Below are 23,117 nucleotides of genomic sequence, written 5' to 3'. Positions count from 1 at the left end.
TGCATTCGCACTGAACGACAGGTGAATTTGGAAGTTTCGAGACACGACTTATTTTTTTCCTGGGGAAACTTCCCCGTACGGCTATCGGTTAAAAAAAAAAACTCTGAAAACGCCCCCAAACATGAAGAAAAGGTCTCGATTCATACTCAGCATACACACACCCTGTCTCGTTCCTCTACCGCAGTTCATACATCATCTCTGTGCCTCTGAGCGTAACTCGTAGGAAGCCTCCGCGAGTACCTCTTCTAGACACGGCGGCTGACTAATAGGACGGCCGGAAAAAAGTGCTGCGAGTGCAGGGGCAGAGCCGGCGCAATGCAAAGAAGCCACACACGCGAGCTGCCTACACCGGCGGAATGCTCGCCCACGAGGCCAACTGGATGCGGCGCCGTCGACAGAATAAGAACGGTCATTTGCAATGGATGCGCGCACAGGTATGCAGCATGGCTGATGCCGTCGCGGCTGCAGTGATTCGCGACGCCAGGAATGTCATTGTCGACTGCCTCCGTGCACAGGCGGCCACGCCCTTGTCTGTCTGGAGTTGCTGCAGTGCATGGCGTGCTACGAACGTGCTCAGCATTGTTTCTAAAAATCCTCCCACGCAGGTCTCGAAGTAGTTTCGGATCGGCTTTTTGGGCTGCAGGGAAAACAAGGGGAAGCCTAACCCAGAAATCTTTCGTCTTTCGGGAGAACAGCCCAGTGGCCAATACGGAGACGCCCTTTGACCTATCTTCGAAAAAGTATATCTTCTATCACTCGCGGTAACACAGGACGTCCTACGTACGCCACTATGGACGAGGATGGCGCTGGTGAACACTCTCAAGGTTCGCTTACACTACACACAAATACCCCCGAAAGCGAAAGATCGGACAGCAGTTGCCGTCACTAGGTTGGTAGAGCAGCCAACGCGAAATTCGAAGGTTGTGGGCTCGGATCCTACCGGTGATATGAGCTAATTACTCGATTAATCTCCCAATAACGAACGCCTCAAATTGAAAAAGAAACATCCCCTATGCCCCTTGCTTTCGGTGACTACTAGCTTCCTGCATTAAGGTCTCATTTGGTCAATCGACGGGAATGCATTTGTGCAGTAGTTGCGTCTGCGTCTGTATCAGCACCTTTTTTTTCTGTAGCTGTTGTAATTCGAAGCATCTGCACTGTTGGCATAACGAACATCACTGCTGCCATAATGAACATAATGAATCTTGGAGCATTTAACCAGCGCGCGGCCGACAAAAGAGACATTCAGTGCACGCTGTATTCAATGAATACCCCTCGTTCAGCTCCTCCACGTGGCTGCGAGCGGGTTGCGCTCGTCGCACGCGTGGGAAGAAAGAAGTGAAATATTAATAACGAAACAAGGAACAGCGAAATGTCCCTCGTCCAGCGGCTTCTCGGTATTATAAGCTGACACGGGCGGGTTGGGCAACGCGTGTATGTGAGGCCGGGGACAGACAGACGCCGGGCCGGCGTGCAGCGTAGTATACGTGTATACGCGCTCGTCGTTTGCGAAACTCGTTCTCCTTGAGCCACTGGACCGCTGGCACCCAGGCGCATCGATCAATTGCTCGGAAAGAAGAAGCGAACAATCCGGTCTCAATTAGCCGCACACTGCAGTCTAGTACATGATGGACCGATTCTGTTATTATTGCGGAACAATAGGGTTAACGCGAATTAAGAGAGAAAGAAGGAAAGAAGGACAGAAAGAAAGAAATAAAGAGAGAAGGAAAGAAAGGAAGAGAGAACGGAAGGAAGGAAGGAAGGAAGGAAGGAAGGGAGGAAGGAAGGAAGGAAGGAAGGAAGAACGGAAGAAAGAAGCGAAAAGAAAGAATGAAAGGAAAGAATGAAAGGAAAGAAGGAAGAAAGAACGAAAGAAAGAAAGAAAGAAAGAAAGAAAGAAAGAAAGAAAGAAAGAAAGAAAGAAAGAAAGAAAGAAAGAAAGAAAGAAAGAAAGAAAGAAAGCGCAACATCCGATGAGAGGGGCTTTAATGAGAGCGTCTGAATGCACTGTCGTCTTTCAGTTCGAGAAGTGAGACAATGTGGAAATCCTTCGGTTCCCTTAGGAAAATGGCAGTGTCCAATTAACAGTATGGCAGCGCTCAACCGTAAACTGTCATGAATGGTTACTGCTTGCTCGTGTTGTTGGTGCATGCCGTTATTCAAAGGCAACCAGGCGACGTTTTTTTTTTTTTTTAATGCTTCGAAATGCATCGCAAGCTCTTCACCAGAGGCATTATTTAGTTTCTCTTCCTATACGGCATGATGCCGCTGGCGGGATCGTGGCTTTTTATTATTTCATTTCATTGTCAGCTAGACGTCATGGCAACACGTAGATTATTACCAATCGACAGTTTGCTGTCAACTTAACGCACGGCAACAATAGAACTTCAACGTTAGTTCGCTTTGCCTGTCGTGGCGGTCGCATTTCGATGGAGGCGAAATACTTGCAATTGTATTTCAGTTCCATTCTAACTCCACTCTAGTTCAATTACAGTACCATCCTAATTTAATTTGAGTCCTATTCCAATTCTGTTCTAATTCCATTATATTCCGCCTTGGAGCAGTTATAAGTACTAGTACACTGGTTATGGCGCTAGGCTGCTGACTCGAAAGACGCGGGTTCGATCCCGGCCGCGGTGGTCGAATTTCGATGGAGGCGAAATTCTAGAAGCCCGTGTACTGTGCACACGATGTCAGTGTACGTTAAAGATCCCCAGGTGGTCGAAATTTCCGGAGCCCTTCACTACGGCGCCCCGCATAGCCTGAGTCGCTTTGGGACGTTAAACTCCCATAAACTAAATTAAACTAAACTAAACTAAACTGACTATTACTGGTTACCATTCCGCATTTTCCCGCCTTTGATCTTCGAGTTTGCGCCTGCATCGCCATAGAGCATTTTCGTCGAACATTATGGAGCTTTACCTTCACAACACAGGTGTAGGTAACTAAGCCCGTGTTATCCGCTACGGCAGTCTTAGGCGACGCGCTTATGTACAGTAGTGAGCATAATGGAAGGGAACAAGCCTTTCGCACAAATGTGAATTTTCTGGTTATTCCTGCACTGAATTTGAGAACGCCTTTTATGTAATATAAGCCAAGAGGAAAAATAGTTAGAAAGCGGGAAAAACTGTACGTGTCACGCATAACTGCGGAGTAATCAATAAATGGTCAGGCATTGTTCCCTTTCGTATTGATCACAACTGTATGCTATCGCGATCGAAAGTTTGAGGGACGCGCGTGCGATGAAAACAAAATATTTCGGCGCAGTGAAGTAATCCAGTCACTTGAACTTTATAAATTTAGGAGGGTGCGCGCATGCTTGATACGCTGATAGCAACACCCCGCAACTGGGTCGCGAGATAGCAATACAAGTTTTTTTTTTTTTTCGGAATCACATGTGCCGTAAAATTTTAGTATTCACTGACTAATTCTGTCTGCGCAAACTCCCCCCCCCCCTCTCTCCACCCAACTCACCTTCTCTCAGAACGCCCAGGCGGACATCAAAGACAAATAATTATAAAAGAAAAAATACGCAACACAGGCAGCATGCGCCTGCCTAAGCCCTGCCTATAGAAAGGCGGCTTGTGGGAAACTCGACGTGAAGTCTCAAAAAGCTCAACGTGTCTAGAGAGGCATGCGCCAAACCATTGTACAGGCCTACTAAACGTGACGCGAAAGCCAGACGCCCTTAACCTTGAAACGGTTAGCGCTAAAAAAATCCTGGGCGCTCGCGATAACCTGCGCTACCGGTTTTCATCCTCCAGCGCAGTAGGCCTCCACGCCACGACGAACCGAGCGCGCCGCCGTAGAAAATATGCTCATAAGAGCCCCCCCCCCCCACCTCCCTTTTTTTAACCCCCTCTCCTCTGTACGATATACGCAACCACTGCGGTGACTGCGTAGTTTCCACGGCTATCCCGTTACGTGTGCTCGCCGACGGGCAGCCTTGACGTGTACTACGTTTGTATGTCCGTTCGTCTGTTGTTCGGAGACGTCGTGCGCCCAGCCAAAGCAGGCACATCCGCATTACGGGCACTCCGTTCCCAAGTGAATGATGACTTCTGAGAAAGCGGGAGGGGGGGGGGGGGGGAGATATGTGCCGCAGACAAGCGCGGACCATAAACACGTTGCGCCGCGCTGAACACATCGCCTCGCTGCGAGATATGTGCTATATGCGCTGCGGAAGCTATTGAGCGTGGCGTCGGTAGATGAGTACTACCAGGCCGGAATCAAACGCGAACATCGTTGCATGCTATCGCTCGAGCTCTGTCTGAGTGTGTGACTGGAGTGAGGTATGTGAGAGTGATTGGAGTGAGGCATGTGAGTGAGTGACTGGAGTGAGGTATATCAGTGAGTGATCGCAGTGAGGTGTGTGAGCGACTGGAGTGAGGTATGTGAGTGAGTGATTAAAGTGAGGCATGTGAGTGAGTGACTGGAGTGAGGTATGTGAGTGAGAGACTGGAGTGAGGTATATCAGTGAGTGATTGACTGGAGTGAGGTATATCAGTGAGTGATCGCAGTGAGGTATGTGAGTAACTGGAGTGAGGTATATCAGGGAGTGATCGCAGTGAGGTATGTGAGTGACTGGAGTGAGCCATGTGAGTGCGTGATTGGAGTGGGGTATGTGAGTGCGTGATTGGAGTGGGGTATGTGAGTGATTGACTGGAGTGAGGTATATCAGTGAGTGATCGCAGTGAGGTATGTGAGTGACTGGAGTGAGCCATGTGAGTGCGTGATTGGAGTGAGGTATGTGAGTGATTGACTGGAGTGAGGCATATCAGGGAGTGATCGCAGTGAGGTATGTGAGTGACTGGAGTGAGCCATGTGAGTGCGTGATTGGAGTGAGGTATGTGAGTGAGTGACTGGAGTGAGGAATGTGAGTGAGTTACTGGAGTGAGGAATGTGAGTGAGTTACTGGAGTGAGGCATGTGAGTGAGTGATTGGAGTAAGGCATTTGAGTTATTGGATTTAGGTATGTGAGTGAGTGAAAAATATTTTAAGCACCAACTTGACCTCTTAGACATGCTGGACCAGCAGAGGCAGTAAGACGTGTAGTAGGTGAGTGAGTGAACACCAGTGAGTAAACAGCGTTGGTATAGTTACGCCCCCGACAAGACACCGTCAAACCATCTCAGCGGCAGCAAAACAAACGGCCGCTAGCCGTCCCGGTTAACTCAGTTAGTAGAAAAACAGCGCTCCGGCGAGGTGATGGCCTCGGGTTCGACCCCCGGACCAGGACGATTTCTTTCTTGAACTACGAAGTTTCTGAGGAAGCTGTACAGCTTTCCTTTGTTGCCGTATGGCTGCGCTTTCGTGGATGCTAATGAGTAATTACTCCCTTATTAAAAACCAGCTCCACCTTGGGGGATTCCCCTAAACATTGATCTGGACTGCGCGTGATGGGGTCATCGAAGCAATGCCCCAGCATCAAAAATAGTTAATTCCAAAACTGAGCCTACATACGACGTCGTTTCTGCGTTCCAGGAAGCCTTCTCCAGTTCTTCGAAGCACAACGCAATGCATATGTGGGTGACACTTTCCCTTAATTTTTTTATTACCTCCAAGTCTGAAATTCCCGTGTAGCGCCTGTGAACAATACAAAATATTTTACCGATGTATTTTAGTCTGCAGCAAACAGCTAGCTTGATTTAGGTTTCTGGTTAATGGATCTAGTGAGGCATATTCATAAACCTGTTGCAAACTAGAAAAATGCGACAGACGCGTGTTCGCGTTTCATTATGACCTGGTTGTGCTAGAGTCAACTTCATTATAATGAAACGGTTTATAACGAAGTAATCCATATAACGAAGGAACGACGATTCACCTTGGAAGCACGGTCAACACGGGCTATAACGAAGTTCCGGTTATAGCGAAGTAATCGTCGGGCCCCACTTCAGCTTCGCTATTTACGTCTTTTTCACCCTGCGTAGAGTGCCAGCTTCATACATCTTTGTTGCAGTTGTTCGCCCCCTTTTTTCTGAGCGTAGTATACTCCGTACGGCCGACCGAATGAATGCCGCTGATTGCTGCCGGCGAAACGGAGCCTTGGCGCCAAAACGTGCGAGCGAGCGAGTCGGCCGTGATCGTGACCCTGGCAGCGCCGACGGAGCAGAGCTGTGGATCGTAAACGACCGCCGGCAAAGCCGTGAGGGGGAAACAGCTGCGATGCGCGAGCGAGCCTATACACACCACCCTCTCCCCTACTACACGTAACACCACGCGGAAAAAAAAAGAAAAAAAAAACAGCGCGCAAGTGTGCTCGATGCGCCTGCCATGCTTAGATGCGCAGCATGTGTCGAGAGCGGAGAGTCACAACAGCGATCGTTAATGTGTAGGTATGATACGACGTATTTGGGGAAATACCCAAGGTAGAGTAGATGTAACGTTTGGTTTGGTTTATTGGGGTTTAACGTCCCGAAGCAACTCAGGCTATGAGGGACGCCGTAGTGAAGGGCTCCGGAAATTTCGACCACCTGGGGTTCTTTCACGTGCACTGACATCGCACAACACGGGCCTCTAGAATTTCGCCTCCATCGAAATTCGGCCGCCGCGGCCGGGATCAAGCCCGCGTCTTTGGGGCCAGCAGCCGAGCGCCGTAACCACTGAGCCACCGAGGCGGGGCTAAGAGTGATTACTTGATCGCATTATTATCAGCGCACGCACCAAATACTAATTACCTTATAATTACCTGCACCTCATTATCTTATAATTCACACGTACCGTCAACCGCGAACTGTTTTGAGAAGGCTACATCGCTTTTATCTGAGTACTAACGAGTCTCTTTCCTAACTTCTCGTTTTGCTGTGCTCGTTTGTTTTTTTGGTTGGTGTTTCTCCCATCGACGTTATGCACCAACATGTTTTACTAGAGTGTAATTAACACCTCACAGTGCAGAAATCATGTGTGCCTCTTGTTTGGTTTATTGGGGTTTAACGTCCCAAAGCAACTGAGGCTCTGAGGGACGCCGTAGTGAAGGGCTCCGGAAATTTCGACCACCTGGGGTTCTTTAACGTGCACTGACATCGCACAGCAGACGGGCCTCTAGAATTTCGCCTTCAAGAAATTCAGCCACCGCGGCCGGGATCGAACCCGCGTCTTTCGGTTCAGCAGCCGAGCACCATAACCACTGAGCCACCGCGGCTTTCGGGCCAGCAGCCGAGCGCCGTAACCACTGAGCCACCGCGGCGGGGCTGTGTGCCGCTTGTGTTCGGGCACTTTTTTCATTCTTGTTCCGTTAGTGAGAGCTGTCTTACGTTCTCAATTATTAAATTCCTGTCTACATGATGCAATCTATATGGCACGCTATGTGTTTCATTATTTAACGGGTGGAAAAACGCCCGCGCTTCGAATAAACTGTCGTGCGACGCTCCAATATCGTGCACAGTGCGCCTTTTTCCGGGACACGCCCTTAGCTAAAGTGCACGGTTGCACACGTGTGCGAGCATTACTTGCCACAGGCAGCAACGCCCCGACGTCTTTTGAGCGAGCGTCGTTAAGGGAGAACAACCGTGCTGCGATTTCTTCGGGGCCAAAGACCGAGCGTGACGAAGGAATAACGAGCGCGATACGTGACAGTCAACACGAGATACATGACACGCCCATGTGACGAGGACACGTGATAAGTCAGCTTGGAAGATGTGTCCTTTTATTTTTCGATGCTTTTCAAATTTAGCAAAGCTTACAATGAATTGCACAGTGCATGTGGTACAGAAAGCCTTGACGTGCCAAAAATGCATTTTTTTCACCCTAAGTTTTCCAGCCAAGCGATAGCCGACGAAAATCCAGACTTTTGACGGGCGACCATCACGAGTCTATAAATTTGAACGTTTATGTGGCTCCATACACACAAAATCGTCACGGACCATTTTTGACAACCCGGATATAAGGAGAGACTAATATGGCATGACCTTTTATTTTTGAGGTCTGCTATACTTATTCCAACCCTACTGTTCACCTCATTACCTTATAATCCACATGTACCGTCATTATAATTTTTTTTGACGTAATAATTCCCTTGCTGCATCTATCTCGTCACTGTCTATATTTCTATGATCCTTTACTTTGGCAATGCTCTCTGTACTATGATGTAAATCATTCAACAAAATTCTGGGCCTATTTTTACACGTCACTCGATGTTTCTTCTACGCGAAACTGTAAACCCTGACGCCCCAAAATTCAATGACCTCAAGCCCTTGAGGGTAAAAGTGAAACTGTAGTGAGCCCACCCTAACGCGCTGTCATCCAATCTGACAAGAACACCGCTCACGTGGTGCTACATGTTTTGTGCGCTCGCGCGCATTTGGTGATGACAAGAGTGAGACGTACCTCTGGCCGAGTGGATGTGCAGGTCGTATTGGCGACTGGACAGCACCTGCATGCCTCGACGCACGCACGGCGGCTGCGTGTACGGCTCATGGACGGGCAGGTGCCGGGGCCTGCCCCCGTTGCCGTTTGGAGACGGGGGCTCGTCTCCATCCAGCCGCCGCTGGGGAGAAGGCGGCGTCGACCGGTGGTACATAGTCGCGTCTCCTCCTAAAACTCCTCCGGGTCGTCGTGTCACACAATCCCGCCTAAAGTCGGCCTCGCCGCAACGCACGCCACCGCCCCGACCACTGGCCGGCGACCACCCATCGATGAAGGAAGGAGCCGGACGCCGCGGAAGCGAGGCACTTGCGCCGCCGGGATCGTTGGGAGAATGGCTTGGCTCTTCTCTTTACGCAACCACAACCACCGACGACGAGAACCACCGCGCACCGCTGAAAGCAGCGTCGATCAAGGAAGCTCTGCGACGATGGAGAGCGCGTCGTTCGACGACGCTCCGCCGATCGCGGCGTGTGTGTGATTCGTCAAGCGTATCAGGCCCGTCTCTTCCGTCAAGTACGACTCCTTGAATCAACCGCTCGGAAGCAGACTCCGGAGGTGAAAGTATGCGACCGTGGACAAGGCTGTAAGGTGTACACTACGTAGCCAGAGGCACTGCCTTCGATTCGCGCGGACACCTCGCCGCGTTCTCTTCGTCGCACCCGCTCCGCCTCCGCTGGCGGCGTCGATCGAAATGCGAGCGCAAGCTGCACACCGGGAGCGAAGCGGCACACCGCGCTTCTCGTGAGCTACGCTTCCGCTTTCCGCCAGCAGTAGGCGCTCTGCGTAGCGCGTCATAGTCGCCATGGCGACGACGCCGACGCTACGTCATCTTTTTTTATTCTCGCCATCCTTCTCTCTCCTCCTATCCCGGCATAATACACGCCTTTACTCTTTTTCCTCTTCCTGGAAAACGCGATGCAGACGAATCTGTGGACACCGTTACCATCCGTTCGTCTGCTAACCCTTTACATGCCCCTAATCGCGATGGAAAAATCAACAACGGCGCGCGTTAATCTACGTGCCTGTATCACCTTCTTCATGGATGGATGACACACAATGGACGCGCGACGATCGCTGCCGAGTTTATTCAATCAGCGCCGCCAACACCGCCGCCAGCGATTGCGCCGTCGCGGGAACAAGGCCGCCGCCGCGGCACCAGCCTTCGCCGCGCTGCTCGCGAGCTTTCAGTAGCCTCCCACTCTCGCTTGCTGCCAGCCTTTGTATCCCACTGCTCGTTTCTTAATTTGTTTTTCTTTCCTTTCAAAGGCCTACGAGAAGGGAGAGAGGGAAATAGAAATATGGTTCGTTTGTCCCGGCGCGAGCGTTTACGCACACGACGGCCGCTCGAGTGTAGCAGACGACGCCTGCCGGAGCAGACGACACGGCGAAGGCCGCGCGCTCGGCTATGGGGGTCACGATTACGCGAGCGCAGAAAAAATAAAAACAATAATAACGAGACAGAGAGAGAAAGAGAGTCGAAGCTTCAAGGCAAATCGAAAGCAAAAGAAGACAATGGGCTGCGTAGATATTTAGTTGAAACTCCCTCTCCAATGCCCTCCGCACCACACATCACACTACTCAAATGCACCTGCGTGTTTGCCTTGCAGCTTATGCACCTCGCCGAGCGTGCTAGCCCTACGCAGCAGGCTGAGGAAAAAAGGCTGCCGCCGCGAAGAGGATAGAAGGAAGTGAAAATTGTCCTAAATAAACCAAGAAAAAAAAAAGAAGGAAAGAAGCCAGCTCTGAGCGCAGAGCGCGAACTGCACGGAGCGAAGTACGCGTTATAAACGAATGAAAAAACGAGGGAAAAAATAATCTGTCAAACGAGCTGCGCTCTTGGAGGAGCTCGTATATGAATGTGCCGAACAAAAGAAAAAGAAATTATACAAGGAACGAATCAAGCAAAAAGCAGACAGGCCGGAGAAGCGACCTGAGAACTAGCCTGGCAAAGCCATCGTGGCCAGCCAGCCAGCTTTCTTTCTTTCTTTCTTTCTTTCTTTCTTTCTTTCTTTCTTTCTTTCTTTCTTTCTTTCTTTCTTTCTTTCTTTCTTTCTTTCTTTCTTTCTTTCTTTCTTTCTTTCTTTCTTTCTTTCTTTCTTTCTTTCTTTTTCGCCGTGCAGGAAAACGGCAGGACGGAAGAGGCAAAGGGAGTAGGAGTTAACGACGTCCATTGACGTCTTCGGCTTTTGGGCACAAAGGTCGCATTGGCAATAGAGGGGGTGTTCACATCAAGCTGCTGGCAGTAGGGGCCGTGTGGATTAACATTTGGACACTTTATGCGGTAGGAACGGAGGCCGCCAAAGTACTACATGCAACCCAGCTCCCTTGTGATCACGACACGCCGCTACGACGGCACGCAACTGACATGGGCAAAGGTACCGCCCGGTCGCGGTGACTTCATAGACGCGGCACCCGGCAGCGCGTATTTCCATCGCACCTGTCCCATGTACGGAACGAAACAAATAAGAAAAGGATAAATAAAACGAAAGTCTGAGTGCAGGGGGCTGAGTGTTAATCCCTTAGCAACAGCCCACTTCCGGCTTCCAGCGGTTCTGCAAGGCCTGACGACTTTGGCCAGTCCAGTGAGGCTGAAGGGAAGATTGTGGCAGATTATCGCGGTCAGGTCCTGTGGGATTTGCTTCTGCAGTAAACACTACGTGTACTAATGTCCTCGCATGTCAAAAGGACCTCGAGTGTTAAAAAGAAATCATTCTAAGAGCGGACATATATGGATGAAATATATGGTAGAGAATATTTTTAAGCTCAGTAAACATCGTCGTATATTCTACCGACTTTCGAATGGCGACATGAGACTGCTGGAAAATCTACGATAACCAAACGAATACACACAGATATAGGCAGCCGCACGATCACGCAACTTCAAGTATTGGTTACTTTCTATTCAGCCCTAAGAAAGGTGCCAACAAGAAAGAAAAGAAGCCTGCCAGGTTCCAACTAATTCGGAAATCTTTCTTTTTCCTTCCCTCTTTATTCTTTCAAGGTTGACTAAACAATGAGAGATGCAAAGCCAACTTAGACCGCATGAAGCTGCATTTCGCAACCACTAAAAAACAAATACAAGAGAGTAAAGAAAACGAACTTTTCGTTTGCTCAGAGGTCCGGTAGCTCCACGCTAAACCGTGTGACGCATTCAGAGCTGCCGAAGAAAAAGGGGCAAGGAAAGGCTCTGTTACGAAAGATAAGTGAAAAGAAAGAAAGAAAGAAAGAAAGAAAGAAAGAAAGAAAGAAAGAAAGAAAGAAAGAAAGAAAGAAAGAAAGAAAGAAAGAAAGAAAGAAAGAAAGAAAGAGAAAACTACGATGAGTGTGGAGAGAGCGTGTAAGGTCCGGCTGTCGTTTTTCCTGGAAGCGAGCTTTTAATCTCCGCTATGTGGAGAGGGGATAAACGCCGACGGAAAACCCTCTCTCTATCTCTCTCTAACTTCTTTCTTGATCGTTCTCTCTCACGCTAATTGCGACGGCGCGCCTTCTTGCAGCCATAGAGTTTCTTACTACTACCTAGAGGGAAAGCTGGCGGCGCTGCACTTCAGCCAACATGGACGCTCAAAGCATCATGGGGCGGTGAGCTACTTGTTGCGGCACAGTCGTAGTTTTTCGGGAACACAGCGTGGCAGTACTAAGGCGTTTCATTCCGAAAACGTAGTTCGTGTGTGCGCAGACGACTTTCGCGCGAACGCAGTGTGCAAAAACCATAGTAGTGAAGACGCGACGACACACGACGCCAATAAAAGGTTTTACTCTTCCGAAATGCCATTAAAAAACCTCTTAAAGTATCTAAACAACAACATTTTTTTGTAAACATATTTACTTTTAAAAGTGCGCCTGTTAATTACGAAATATTAGTTTTTTTAGTGTTCATTACTTGGCCAATAGGAGAGCGAGTCGTCTCTTATTTTAAGCAAACTTTGCACTTAAATGCTTTTCTGCTCGTTTGTTGCAATCATTAGACAAGATATTGAATGTTAGGACGTTTGTAGCTATCAAACAGCTTTATTTTTTTATTATTTTTTGGCCAAAAGTTACAGTTCCGCAACAAGTAGCTCACCGCCCCATGATGCTTTGAGCGCCCATGGTGGCTGAGGTGGTCACGTGGGGTCTCCATGCAAACTCCCATAGACGGCTTGCCAGCTTTCCCTCTAGGTAATAGTAAGAAACTCTATGCTTGCAGCCGGTCGTCTGGCTGACCCACTTCCTGAAACCCCGCCTATGCCGCTGCTAGAGCGACGGTGAAGCCCGCTTCATACAACGAAACGCCGCTAGCGCGAAGGAGGGTGTCAGGCAGCGCCACCTGTACAGAACTCCTGGATACACCTGACACCGTGCGAAGCAGACGAATTGAGAGAAAAAATGAACGATCATCTAGGGCGATGCGCATATACAATGCGAAGCAGATGAACTATAGACCTCAGTGGCATTAACAGAGCGCCATTAAAATCACCGGCTACGCCACTGGTTTGGACACGGCTTTTATGATTGATTGCCAAAAAAAAAAAAATCTTTACCAAAGCGCTTGCTCATGATGTCCCCTCACTTGGCGCGGGGTAACGCCCGAGAGACATGCATGCATTCCTTACGTAACACAGCGCCATTCGTTTCAGCGTGAACAAGGCACTCGTGGGGGTGCCAAATGTCAGCGGTTCTCTTTTGGCGACAGTGTGCTTTCTGGCAGTCGCCAAACGAATTGCACGTTTGTTCCAGACATCACTGACCTTATCAGCTGTGAAAATCTCCACAGGGCCCGTGCGTGGAAATCCAATATGATTATTGGTCTCAAATTAGAAGCTAGCTAGATGAGTAGGCGTCACGACATTTTTAGACGTTCGTGTGAAGTGCCTTGCGTTACTCCATAACACGAATAAGGAGATGTTCTGTAACTAGCGCATGATTAAAGAAATATGCGAGTGCTTAAGGCAACAGATGCATACCGAAGCGTTACAATCGTAAGATTGCTCAGGACAACGGATGGATAGACGAGAAACTGGTGAGCTCAAGGAACATTTAGCCAAAACAACATGGACACGAAAGGGAGACGAACAATCCAAGAGGTGATGACGTGCGTTGATCGCCATCATTCTCAGGTGCCCGCAATGTGCCCACTTTTGGCACATTATCTTCCACTTCCTTTAAATTAACCGGGGATAGAATTCTCACACCAACATACACTTTCCCGACACGGTTGCAGATCTAAAGTTACCACTTGCCTTTAGTGGGCTTTGTACGAGCACGCTTATTTCGTTTGCTTTCTCCCCAATGAGCCCAATTCCATTTCGCCTACCGTTTTTTGCCCGCATCGTCTGTCCATCGTGTCAACTTTCTAGCTCTAATAACCCTTTTAATCGAGCAGCATACGCTAGCACAACGATGTGCTCCTCTGTCGCGCTGAGAACTAAGTCTAGAGTTGGATCAGCAGGAGAGGAACATAACCAAAAGGGTAGAGGGGGGCTCTGTAATGATTTCGACCCCCTGTGGTTTTTTTGACGGGCACAGTACAGGTTTACAAGCCCACCCCATCCTGCGGTTGTCGCTGCAACAGCCGTCAATCTCTGCCTCCGTGCCTGTCATTCGATGCGAAGAGACAGACGCTCGTTTTTCGCTTCAAGCCGCCGTTCGCTGACGGGTGCCTCGGCCAACGGCACGGTATGAACGGCTCTGGCGTTACGTGTCAGAAGGGGGCGCCGGATAGCGGGGTATGAATCCAGGGCGTAAAGAAAAACTGGGCGGGCATTCCTAACCTGTTCTGTGGAATGCACGTCATGCAGTAAAGAAAGAAAGAGAGGGAGAGAGAAAGAAAGAGAGAAAGAAAGAAAGAAAGGAAGAAAGAAAGAGAGAAAGAAAGAAAGAAAGGAAGAAAGAAAGAAAGAAAGAAAGAAGGAAAGAAAGAAAGAAAGAAAGAAAGAAAGAAAGAAAGAAAGAAAGAAAGAAAGAAAGAAAGAAAGAAAGAAAGAAGGAAAGAAAGGAATGAAGGAGTGCCACCTGGCTTTGTGGGTAATAAATAAATGAACCCCTGAAAGAAGGAATGTAATAGAAAGCAAGACAACAAAGAAAGAGAGAAGGAAGGAAGAGAAGAGAGAAAGAAAGAAAGGAAGGAAGAAAGAGAGAAAGAAAGGAAGAAAGAAAGAAATATAGAAAGGAAGAAATAAAGAAATAAATAAATAAAGAAAGAAAGATAGAAAGGAAGAAATAAAGAAAGAAAGAAAGAAAGAAAGAAAGGAAGAAAGAAAGAAAGAAAGAAAGAAAGAAAGAAAGAAAGAGAGAAAGAAAGAAAGAACTAAGGAAGGTGGCAAAGACAGAAGGAAGTAAAGAGGGGAGGAGAGAAAGCATGAAAGAAAGAAAGAAAGAAAGAAAGAAAGAAAGAAAGAAAGAAAGAAAGAAAGAAAGAAAGGAAGAAAGAAAGAAAGAAAGAAAGAAGGTGAAACAGAAGGAGCTGTTTATGTTGCCTCACTTGGAGGACCGAGATCCGGGCCCGGCCAAGGTCGCCGATAGATTACGAAAGAATTCGCGCGCGCCCGGGACCGTTTTACATCATTCCCCGCACTCGGGCAGTGTTGCTGTGCGCCGGGGGGCCTTTGTGAGTCGGCGATATAAAAATAACGACCTCAATACCGGGGATCCCGCGGTGGTCGCTCGATGTTTGATCGAAGGTTAAAGGCGCACGTGTGGGAACTCCTTCTGGCTCAATCCATCGCCGCCACATAACACTGCGCGGTTTGTTTTTGGCAAATCGAATAAAGAAAAGTAGAAATAAAAACAATAGATGGGACGCTTTAGCTCCAACTTAAGGATATGACGCTAAGACGTTAATGGGCTAATGCCCATATATGCGGAAGTGGTCATTGCCTACTTTGCATTCATAGATCCCTGGAACTATAGTTTGTTCACAACGTGGTGGGCAGGTTGTGGTTGCGCCACAAGGTCACGTACCTAGGCGTTCCACCTGCCACCTATAGGTTGCTTCTCTGGTGATTTTTCGTGGATTTTTCACCCGCTGCCAACCACGCCCCCTTACAAAAATGGTCTATAGACTTCTTATCGACTCTGTTAACTTCCTATAGATATTGCTTTTTGTCAATTCATAATCTATAGACTGTCTATAGACAAAAGTCTACTAAATGTGTATTGCCATAAATAAATAGATTGCCTATAGACTGTCTATAGCATTTGTATTGCCTATAGACTGTTCTGTAGGATTTGTCTATAGACAGTCCATAGACTTTATAGACAGAAGTCTATAGACACTCTACAGACTGTCTAAAACTTTTTTTGTGAGGGCCGACAACAGACGACGACGTCGACTTTTGTACTACACGGGTTGCTTAACGCTATCACGTTAGAACTGCAAAAGTAGCAACGCTGTAGCCGGCTGGAGGGTTGAGCCATTCGGTACGCAGCGGTCAAGGCAACTAAACCCGCGCAGGAAGTACGGGACATCCAAAAGCACGGAGTAACGCAGTAATTATCAGTGTATACATCGCCCACCGCACAGAAAGACCTTCAGGACTGCGTCTATAGCCACCTCTGCAAAAAAGAAAACCACTGCTTTGCGCGCTGAAGAAAGGAACATATTAAGGCGAAGGTCCCGACTATTTGAATGCACTAACAAAATTAAATGCGCGGGAATTTCTATAGTATACAGTCCCTCCAGTTAGGCTAATCGACGGCCAAAGGAACCACCCATCTACGTGTTTCCAGACCTGGAAGGAAGAAGACGGAGGGTCTACTTAACCACGTCGTCGTATGTACGAGAACTGTGCGAGACGAATTTTCCATGCCCACGCAAATGAGTGTGGGCCTGGTGCTTTTATGGGGCTTGTGCCTCGAGTTGAGTGTATGGCTCGGCCCCGCGGTATTCTACACTTCAAGGAGCCCGCCGGCTGTTTGGGTCATGTAACTTTCTTGTATTAGCACTCGCATTTATTATCTCTGCACCCCTCAAGTGACAGGCTTCGTCTTCAAACGATAAGACTAACGTGGGATATGTTTTTATTATATATGTTAGCGTCTTACTGAACGGTTCCGCTCGTCTTTTATAGCACTCCTATGCCCAGCTCTCTTGGACGCCGACAGCTACAGCCATCTGTCGGCCGCGAGTAGCGAACAGCGCGTAATTAATTTGGGATATTTTCACTTGAAACTGAGAAAAGTGCAGATTGCGGTGGAATACTGGCGAGCATACTGACTGTGAAAGCTCGTCCTCCTACTTGCTGCAAAATCGGACTTGTAAAAGGCTAACTGCGATCACACGGAGTAGTTGCGACGATCATAGATAATCAGTAAGACTTGCGCCAAACATTAAGAATTCCCGCAGCAGTTCTGCGTGTTCTGCGCCATGCTGCGCACGGTGGCAGCCAGGCAAACTAAAAGCGTTTGTTCAGATTTTCTGCGCTTGAAAGTATGTCCTACTATCCCATTAAGTCCTAAAGCAATGGCATTATTGCACTTAGGTCACTCTATACAATGTCTCGCAGCCCTGCCGCGGTGGCTCAGTGGTTACGGCCCTCGGCTGCTGACCCGAAAGACTAGGGATCGATCCCGGCCGCGGCGGCTTAATTTCGATGGAGGCGAAATTCTAGAGGCCCGTGTACTGTGCGATGTCAGTGCACGTTAAAGAACCCCAGGTGGTCGAAATTTCCAGAGCCCTTCACTACGGCGTCCCTCATAGCCGGAGTTGCTTTAGGACGGTAAACCCCAGTAAACTAAACCAAACCACAATGTCATTGCTAATCACAATTGAAAAAAATTGACAATACGATCATGGAACTAGATACGATAGCTGCGCTAGCGTATTTAACTGCTCCCCAACTGCTAATTGCTATTTAATTACTAACTGCGAGCGCAGCTCTATAGAGCTGCGCAAGCAGTCAAATGTAGCCTCGAAGATCTTTTTGATGTTTTTTACTCTAAGCCAAGGCTTCACAGACGCGGCAGAAGTTTTTTGAAGAGCGGAAGTGGATAGGTGGGAGGTTGAGGTGGGGTGGAGAGCTAGGTGGGTCGTGGGTGGCACGGTGGGTCTGAGGGGGGGTCTTCAGTACCAAGGCTTCACATTGACAATGCCGGAATTTTCGTCAACTCGTCAAGTGCCACTGGCGCTGTTATTGCAGTGAAATAATGCCAGATATCTTCTATCGTTTTGCTGCAGAGTCAAAGCCCCAGAGCAAGACACACGATACTGACCTGAAGTCTCAAAAGTCTCCCCCTTCATAAACTGCCATGAGGAACGAAAACTGCGATCTAGCACAGCACGCGTCATTGTATAGGGTACAGATGTGGAGTTCAGTTTAGGCTGCCCTCTCGAAAACCATCTCCAAAGCCACCCCAGTATTGCTTATGCACTCATATCCCCTAATAGACAACTCTTAAAACGTTTAGGCCTTTGCAAGAAAGAGGCTGCTCTAGCATAGTACTGTATTTTCCCCTCTTTTCAGAGCGCAGCTCATTTTCCACACTTAGCCAAAGCTGAGGATTGCGGTACGTTCCTGCTGTCTTACTTCCAGAAGCACACATCAGGCGGCGGCACAGGAAGATGAGAGCTGAGAAGGAGGATTCATTGATATGAAAGCTCGGAGGTAAGCCTGTATGATGGAGCGCGACCTGATTCTGAGCATGCACGGAGGGCAAGAAGCGGTAAACATGAGTAAAAGAAAGAGAAAGTTTGTGATGACCAGGTAAAGAAAATAAAGAGTCATTCAAATTTACGCTTTCTCATGGACCCGTTATTCCCTTAGGTTTAGCTCCACAGATGATGATGCGCGTAAATAATCGAATCTCTGAGGCCAGCTCTCTGTACTGGTTGCAGTTTGCGAATACGGAGTATGGGCAAACAAAAATTCGCGGAACACCTTATTACATTATGTGTTGGCATTGCGATAGCAATTTCAGCTGTGGATGCCTTTACCAGAAGTGACGTCACTTCCTTCCAGACAATGGGTTTGTTCTGCTCTGGTGACGTCACTTCCCTCCAGCCAATAGGAATGCTCCAGTCTGTGACATCACCTTCCTGCCAATAAGGATGCTGCGGTCTGGTGACGTCACATTCCTCCAGCCGGGTGGACGACGATGCATTTTGGCCCCATGTGGCTTGTAATGCTATTGTTATCCCATTAATACTAGCGGTTACTTTTAACATACTAAGTTATGAAATTGTGCTAGTCGGTGTTAAGTTAGTATATCGAAAACCGCGCGACACAGCGACGAAGAAAGGTGACAACAGAGTCGAGCTCCCACGCGAACTTTTAGTGCACAGTTCATAACGGCATCTTCACTGCCACACACGGTATATACGTCTTTGCTCCCAAGGCGGGGGCACAGTCCGTTTGTTCCAGAGCTGTACCGGGTAGGAAAGAGAGGATAGATACACTTTCTTTTTCTCTCTTCTTCCCCACTGACACGCATTTCACTCGCGGCTCTCTGCTCCTGGCTCCCGAGTCTCGCGTGATTTACGGCCGTCGAACGCAAACGTGGCGCTTTCTCTCTCCTCCTCCCAGGGAACGGATACGGAAACGGCGCCTGAGGAGAGCACTCGCGGAATGCCGTGCGGACGGAGGAGCTGGCGAGTGGGGCTTCGAGCGGAGGATACAATTGGCGCCCTTGGGAAGAGGCTGCAGAAAAAGGCGACGACAGATGGCGCGGGCGACGGCACCGACAGGAGGAAAAGAGAAAGGAAAGAAGAAAAGAAACACAAAAAAGGGAAAGAAGGAAGAGAATAACAAAAAAGAAGGAAAGAAACAACAAAGGAATGAGAGGAAGAAAAAAAACAAGGTAGAAGAAAAAATTACCTTGGACACTTCAGGAATTTACGTGCGAGGAATGCGAAAGCAATGCAGATCTATTCCAATTCTATTCAATTACGGCCCCGCCGCGGTGGCTCAGTGGTTATGGCGTTCGGCTGCTGACCCGTAAGATGCGGGTTCGATCCCGGCCGCGGCGGTCGAATTCCAATGGAGGCGAAATTCTAGAGGCCCGTGTACTGTGCGATGTCAGTGCACGTTAAAGAACCCCAGGTGGTCGAAATTTCCGGAGCCCTTCACTACGGCGTCCCTCATAGCCCGAGTCGCTTTGGGACGTTAAACCCCATAAACCAAACCAAACCAAACCTAGTTTTCAGAAGTGTCAGTCCAGTTGCAGTATTTATTTTAAAAACAATCAAAGTACAGTTACATTTCGTTATAACCAAGTCAAAAGGCCAGACGACAACTTAGTTGTAGCCGTAGCTTCGTTGTAGCCCGTGCTGACTGAGATTTCAAGGGGAATCGTCATTCCTTCGTTATGTCCATTATTTCGTTATAAACAGTTTCGTTATAGTTCGACTACTGATTATCTGTTTGACTAAACCCACCTGGTCTGCTACAGCTCTGGCTAGAACAGCCAGACAGATATGAAGGCGGGGGTAGAGAGCATTGTCGAGCACTGTACTCCCCGGAGTGGTTTGGGTACAGTATACACAACGTTACCATGGTATTACGCTCAACGCCCCTAATAAGGCGTCACTGGAAGCTCGGTCATTTCACAGATTTACAGAAAACCGCGTAGCGTCTGCATATCTTTCTTGCTAGTGTCACTTCAGAGCGTTCCACTGGAAGAAGAACTGTCGTCTGCATTGCAAAAGAAGCGGAGAGAGCGCTTGAAAGTCACCCCACGAGGATGTCCGGGCCTAAACCGAGCCAGCAGTTTTAGCGCACGAACTCTCGCGGGAGTTCCTAATGACGGCCTTCCCCTGTGACGTCAGGCCTTCAGTGTTGACAGGGAAGCGAAAGCACTGAGGGCGGCGGTTCCTAAATTATCGTCTCGGAAGGCCCGGCTGCGGAAGACCGCGGTCTCCCACTCATTCTTTGCCCCGGCGGCCGACTGGCACCGATTTTTTCACGTCCGGCTTAGGTCACGTAACCCTTTTCTGTTGGGATAGGGTGCCTCAGATGTGGTGTTTGGGGTATGAATGGCAAAAAGGTTAAGGGGGATAGGATGCTTTTTTACAGGGATAAGTTGGCGGCAAGTGGTCCAGGAGAGGGCGCATTAGGGATCAACTTGAGGGGACATAACCTATAGCTGATGACACCTACGACGAACAATTCCGGCCCATCTGCAGTTCCTTCTGGACTTTCAGAAAGCTCGAGGACCAGAAGTTCGGGGCTTAACACGAAACACGTCACTGGCGGCACCTGGTGTGCGGGATCATCATCATTGCGCGTGCGCAGAGCTGTCGACGGTGGCTCTGCGCATGCGTAGATGCTGCGCTAGTCTTTCTACATCCCCCCCTGCAACGGGTCTTGATTCTCAGCTCTGGTGTAGAGTCTCTACAGCTGGAAGAACTAGGTGGCAAGAAAGATCGACTCACGGAGAAGGCCCGTAAGTCACGAGACTCGCAACCAACTCTTCCTTCAAGTGATGAACACGCCGAATAGGTCAGTAAACCATCACGTGGTTGTGTTTCCTTCGTGTTTAACGACTCGGATGGTGCATGTTATCCTCGGCTCCTTTTTTTTTCTCTGTTTTTAGATGCAAAAATTTCGCCGCCGCGGTGGCTCAGTGGTTATGGAGCTCGGCTGCTGACCCCGAAATACGCCGATTCGATCCCGGCCGCCGAACTTCGATGGAGGCGAAATTCTAGAGGCCCGTGAACTGTGCGATGTCAGTGCACGTTAAAGAACCCCAATTGATCGAAATTTCCCGGAGCCCTCCACTACGGCGTCCCCCTTAGCCTGAGTCGCTTCGGGGACGTTAAACCTCATAAACCATAAACCAAACCAGCGGTAAAAATTTAAGCAACGGTAATGTACCCCCATTCATCCTTCGGCAACCTGCGATATACTCCGCTGTAGTGGCTAAGGAATTGAATCGTTGTGTCGACAGGAAACAGTGAGCGTCATAGCGCACAGCAGTTTCGCAAGCTGACGTGTCGCGAGCGCACGTCCACACCTCCATACTGCAGAGCTGCGCGCGTCACCGATGGGCGCCTCGCCGAAGGAAATGCGCGAGACGCCGCTCTGTACTGGCAGCGGGGCCTACGTAAGCGTCGCCGCCTCCGACTCGACAACAGCGTGGCGTGGAGGAGCGATCCCTCAACGCCGGTGGCGACCCATACTGCAGCATCAGTCTCAAGAGAAGACTCTCTCCTCCTCACAGCAGGGCTCCCATCGTCTCTGCACCGGGTGCCACAGTGGCAAGAGGGCTAGGGGGGGGGGGGGGGGGTGGAGAGGGGGTGTCTAAGTATAGCTGGGCCTGCAAGCCGGACGCAGGGCTCCAACGCGTCCCCCGGAATAGCCAGCCGCCCAGCTCGCGCGAGAGACACCGGCCATCTAGGCTCCAGGCAGCCCGGAGCTGCAGCCATAGCTCTTCCGGAGCTCGAAGAAAAGAGAGAAAGGGGTGTAAGAGGATGAGGAGGGAGAGGGAGGGCACCGCGGAATGCTCCGAAGCCGGCGAGAACGCGACGTCGGCGGCGTCGGACCATTCCGTCATCGTTGACGCCGACGCCTTGCCGACCGTCCGCGACCAGCTCCGCGCCGTCCTATGCATATCGAGTGACCAGCGGCTCGCGCTCGTGCCAACTGCGGTTATACGCGGCGCGCCCGCGAGGTGAAAATTTTGCTTAACGCTTTCCTCCGCCGACGCCCACGCTGCTTTAGCTTACTTGAGTCCCACGAAAAATAAAAAGAAAGACTATACCGCGACTGAAAGTGTCGCCAAGAAATTTCCGCATGAAAATGAAGGAAAGACGGACGATGATTTGGCGTGGCGATGAATGCACGGACAGAGATGTGGCCTAACCTTTCCATATAGCACATACGCATATAGCTCCATATAGCACCAGAACAAACGTTTCTAAATATTCTTTTTTCCCACTAACAATAAGCGAATGGAACAACCTACCACAATCACTACTAAGCAGCATTGATGCCACTGAAGGTTTAAATTGATAACATCACACATCTTCTGCATTTTATTACTTCTCATCTGCTATGCTTTTTTGTGTGTGGCAATATTCTACGTGTAGCTGTTGCGTACGTTTTCAATTCGTTTTTTAAGCATTTCCACGTCAGATACGATCAGAGTTGTGTTACTGGTTTCGTTTTATTCTGTCCCTGGAACAACGGTATTTACCATGTGTAATTGCCATTTGTATTTGTCAATTGTACTTGTTGATACCTCTTATGCCCTTCCTGCTTGGGCCGCAAGGCCTGCAATATTGAATAAGTAAATAAATAAATAAATAAATAAAAAACCTTTCATACTCACTGCCCCAGTTATCGTGAAGTCGTGGCGTTCCGGTGACTTCGATCTGGTTCTCGAAGTTGACAATCTTATACAATAGCACTCTTTTATTCGGCTGACGTTGGACACAGCGGAGCCCCAAAACGGCCCCGGTATATGACGTAACAAAGGTTCGAAATCATTGCAATGTAGTTAAGGTTTGGTAAGCATAAGCTGCCTTGTGACGAATATTCTGTTTCTCCGGCTAAAGTGACAGTGTGACAATCTATAATGACTGGACCGGTGAAGATTTCGAAACGATAAAAATAAAGTGGCAAAATTCAGTGACACACTTCGGTGCAAGGACCATTTCAGAGGTTCTCTAATTACTCGTCCTCGATCGAAACACACACACGCACAAAAAACAGAAAATTTCGATATATTAAAAACGAACACCTGCTGACATCTGGTGCGCGGTTGATATTAAGCGATATTCTGGCACGGGCCCAGGCCTGGCAGCCATCTGCGATGACGCGCACTCCGTGGTGGCCACG

At 49.0% G+C, this 23,117-nt stretch overlaps 1 protein-coding gene across 12 annotated transcripts in view; it reads right to left on the bottom strand.

Annotated features, from left to right (window-relative positions):
• Nucleotides 1-23,117, bottom strand: part of LOC149332392 (uncharacterized) — a 372,379-nt gene that overhangs the window by 341,972 nt on the left and 7,290 nt on the right. Inside the window, exon 1 of one of the 12 annotated variants that reach the window (XM_089557311.1) lies at nucleotides 8,326-9,184. The exons of the other annotated variants lie outside the window; for them this stretch is intronic. Within the exon in view, the coding sequence (XP_089413437.1) occupies nucleotides 8,326-8,518 (193 nt within the window). The 5' untranslated portion in view covers nucleotides 8,519-9,184. Of the gene's footprint in view, nucleotides 1-8,325; nucleotides 9,185-23,117 lie in introns of those variants that run through there. 12 annotated transcript variants of the gene reach the window in all.

Source organism: Amblyomma mixtum, chromosome 8 (assembly GCF_055824585.1).
Source record: "Amblyomma mixtum isolate Tamu chromosome 8, ASM5582458v1, whole genome shotgun sequence".
Taxonomy (NCBI): domain Eukaryota; kingdom Metazoa; phylum Arthropoda; class Arachnida; order Ixodida; family Ixodidae; genus Amblyomma; species Amblyomma mixtum.
This window is presented reverse-complemented; position numbering and strand designations above follow the sequence as displayed.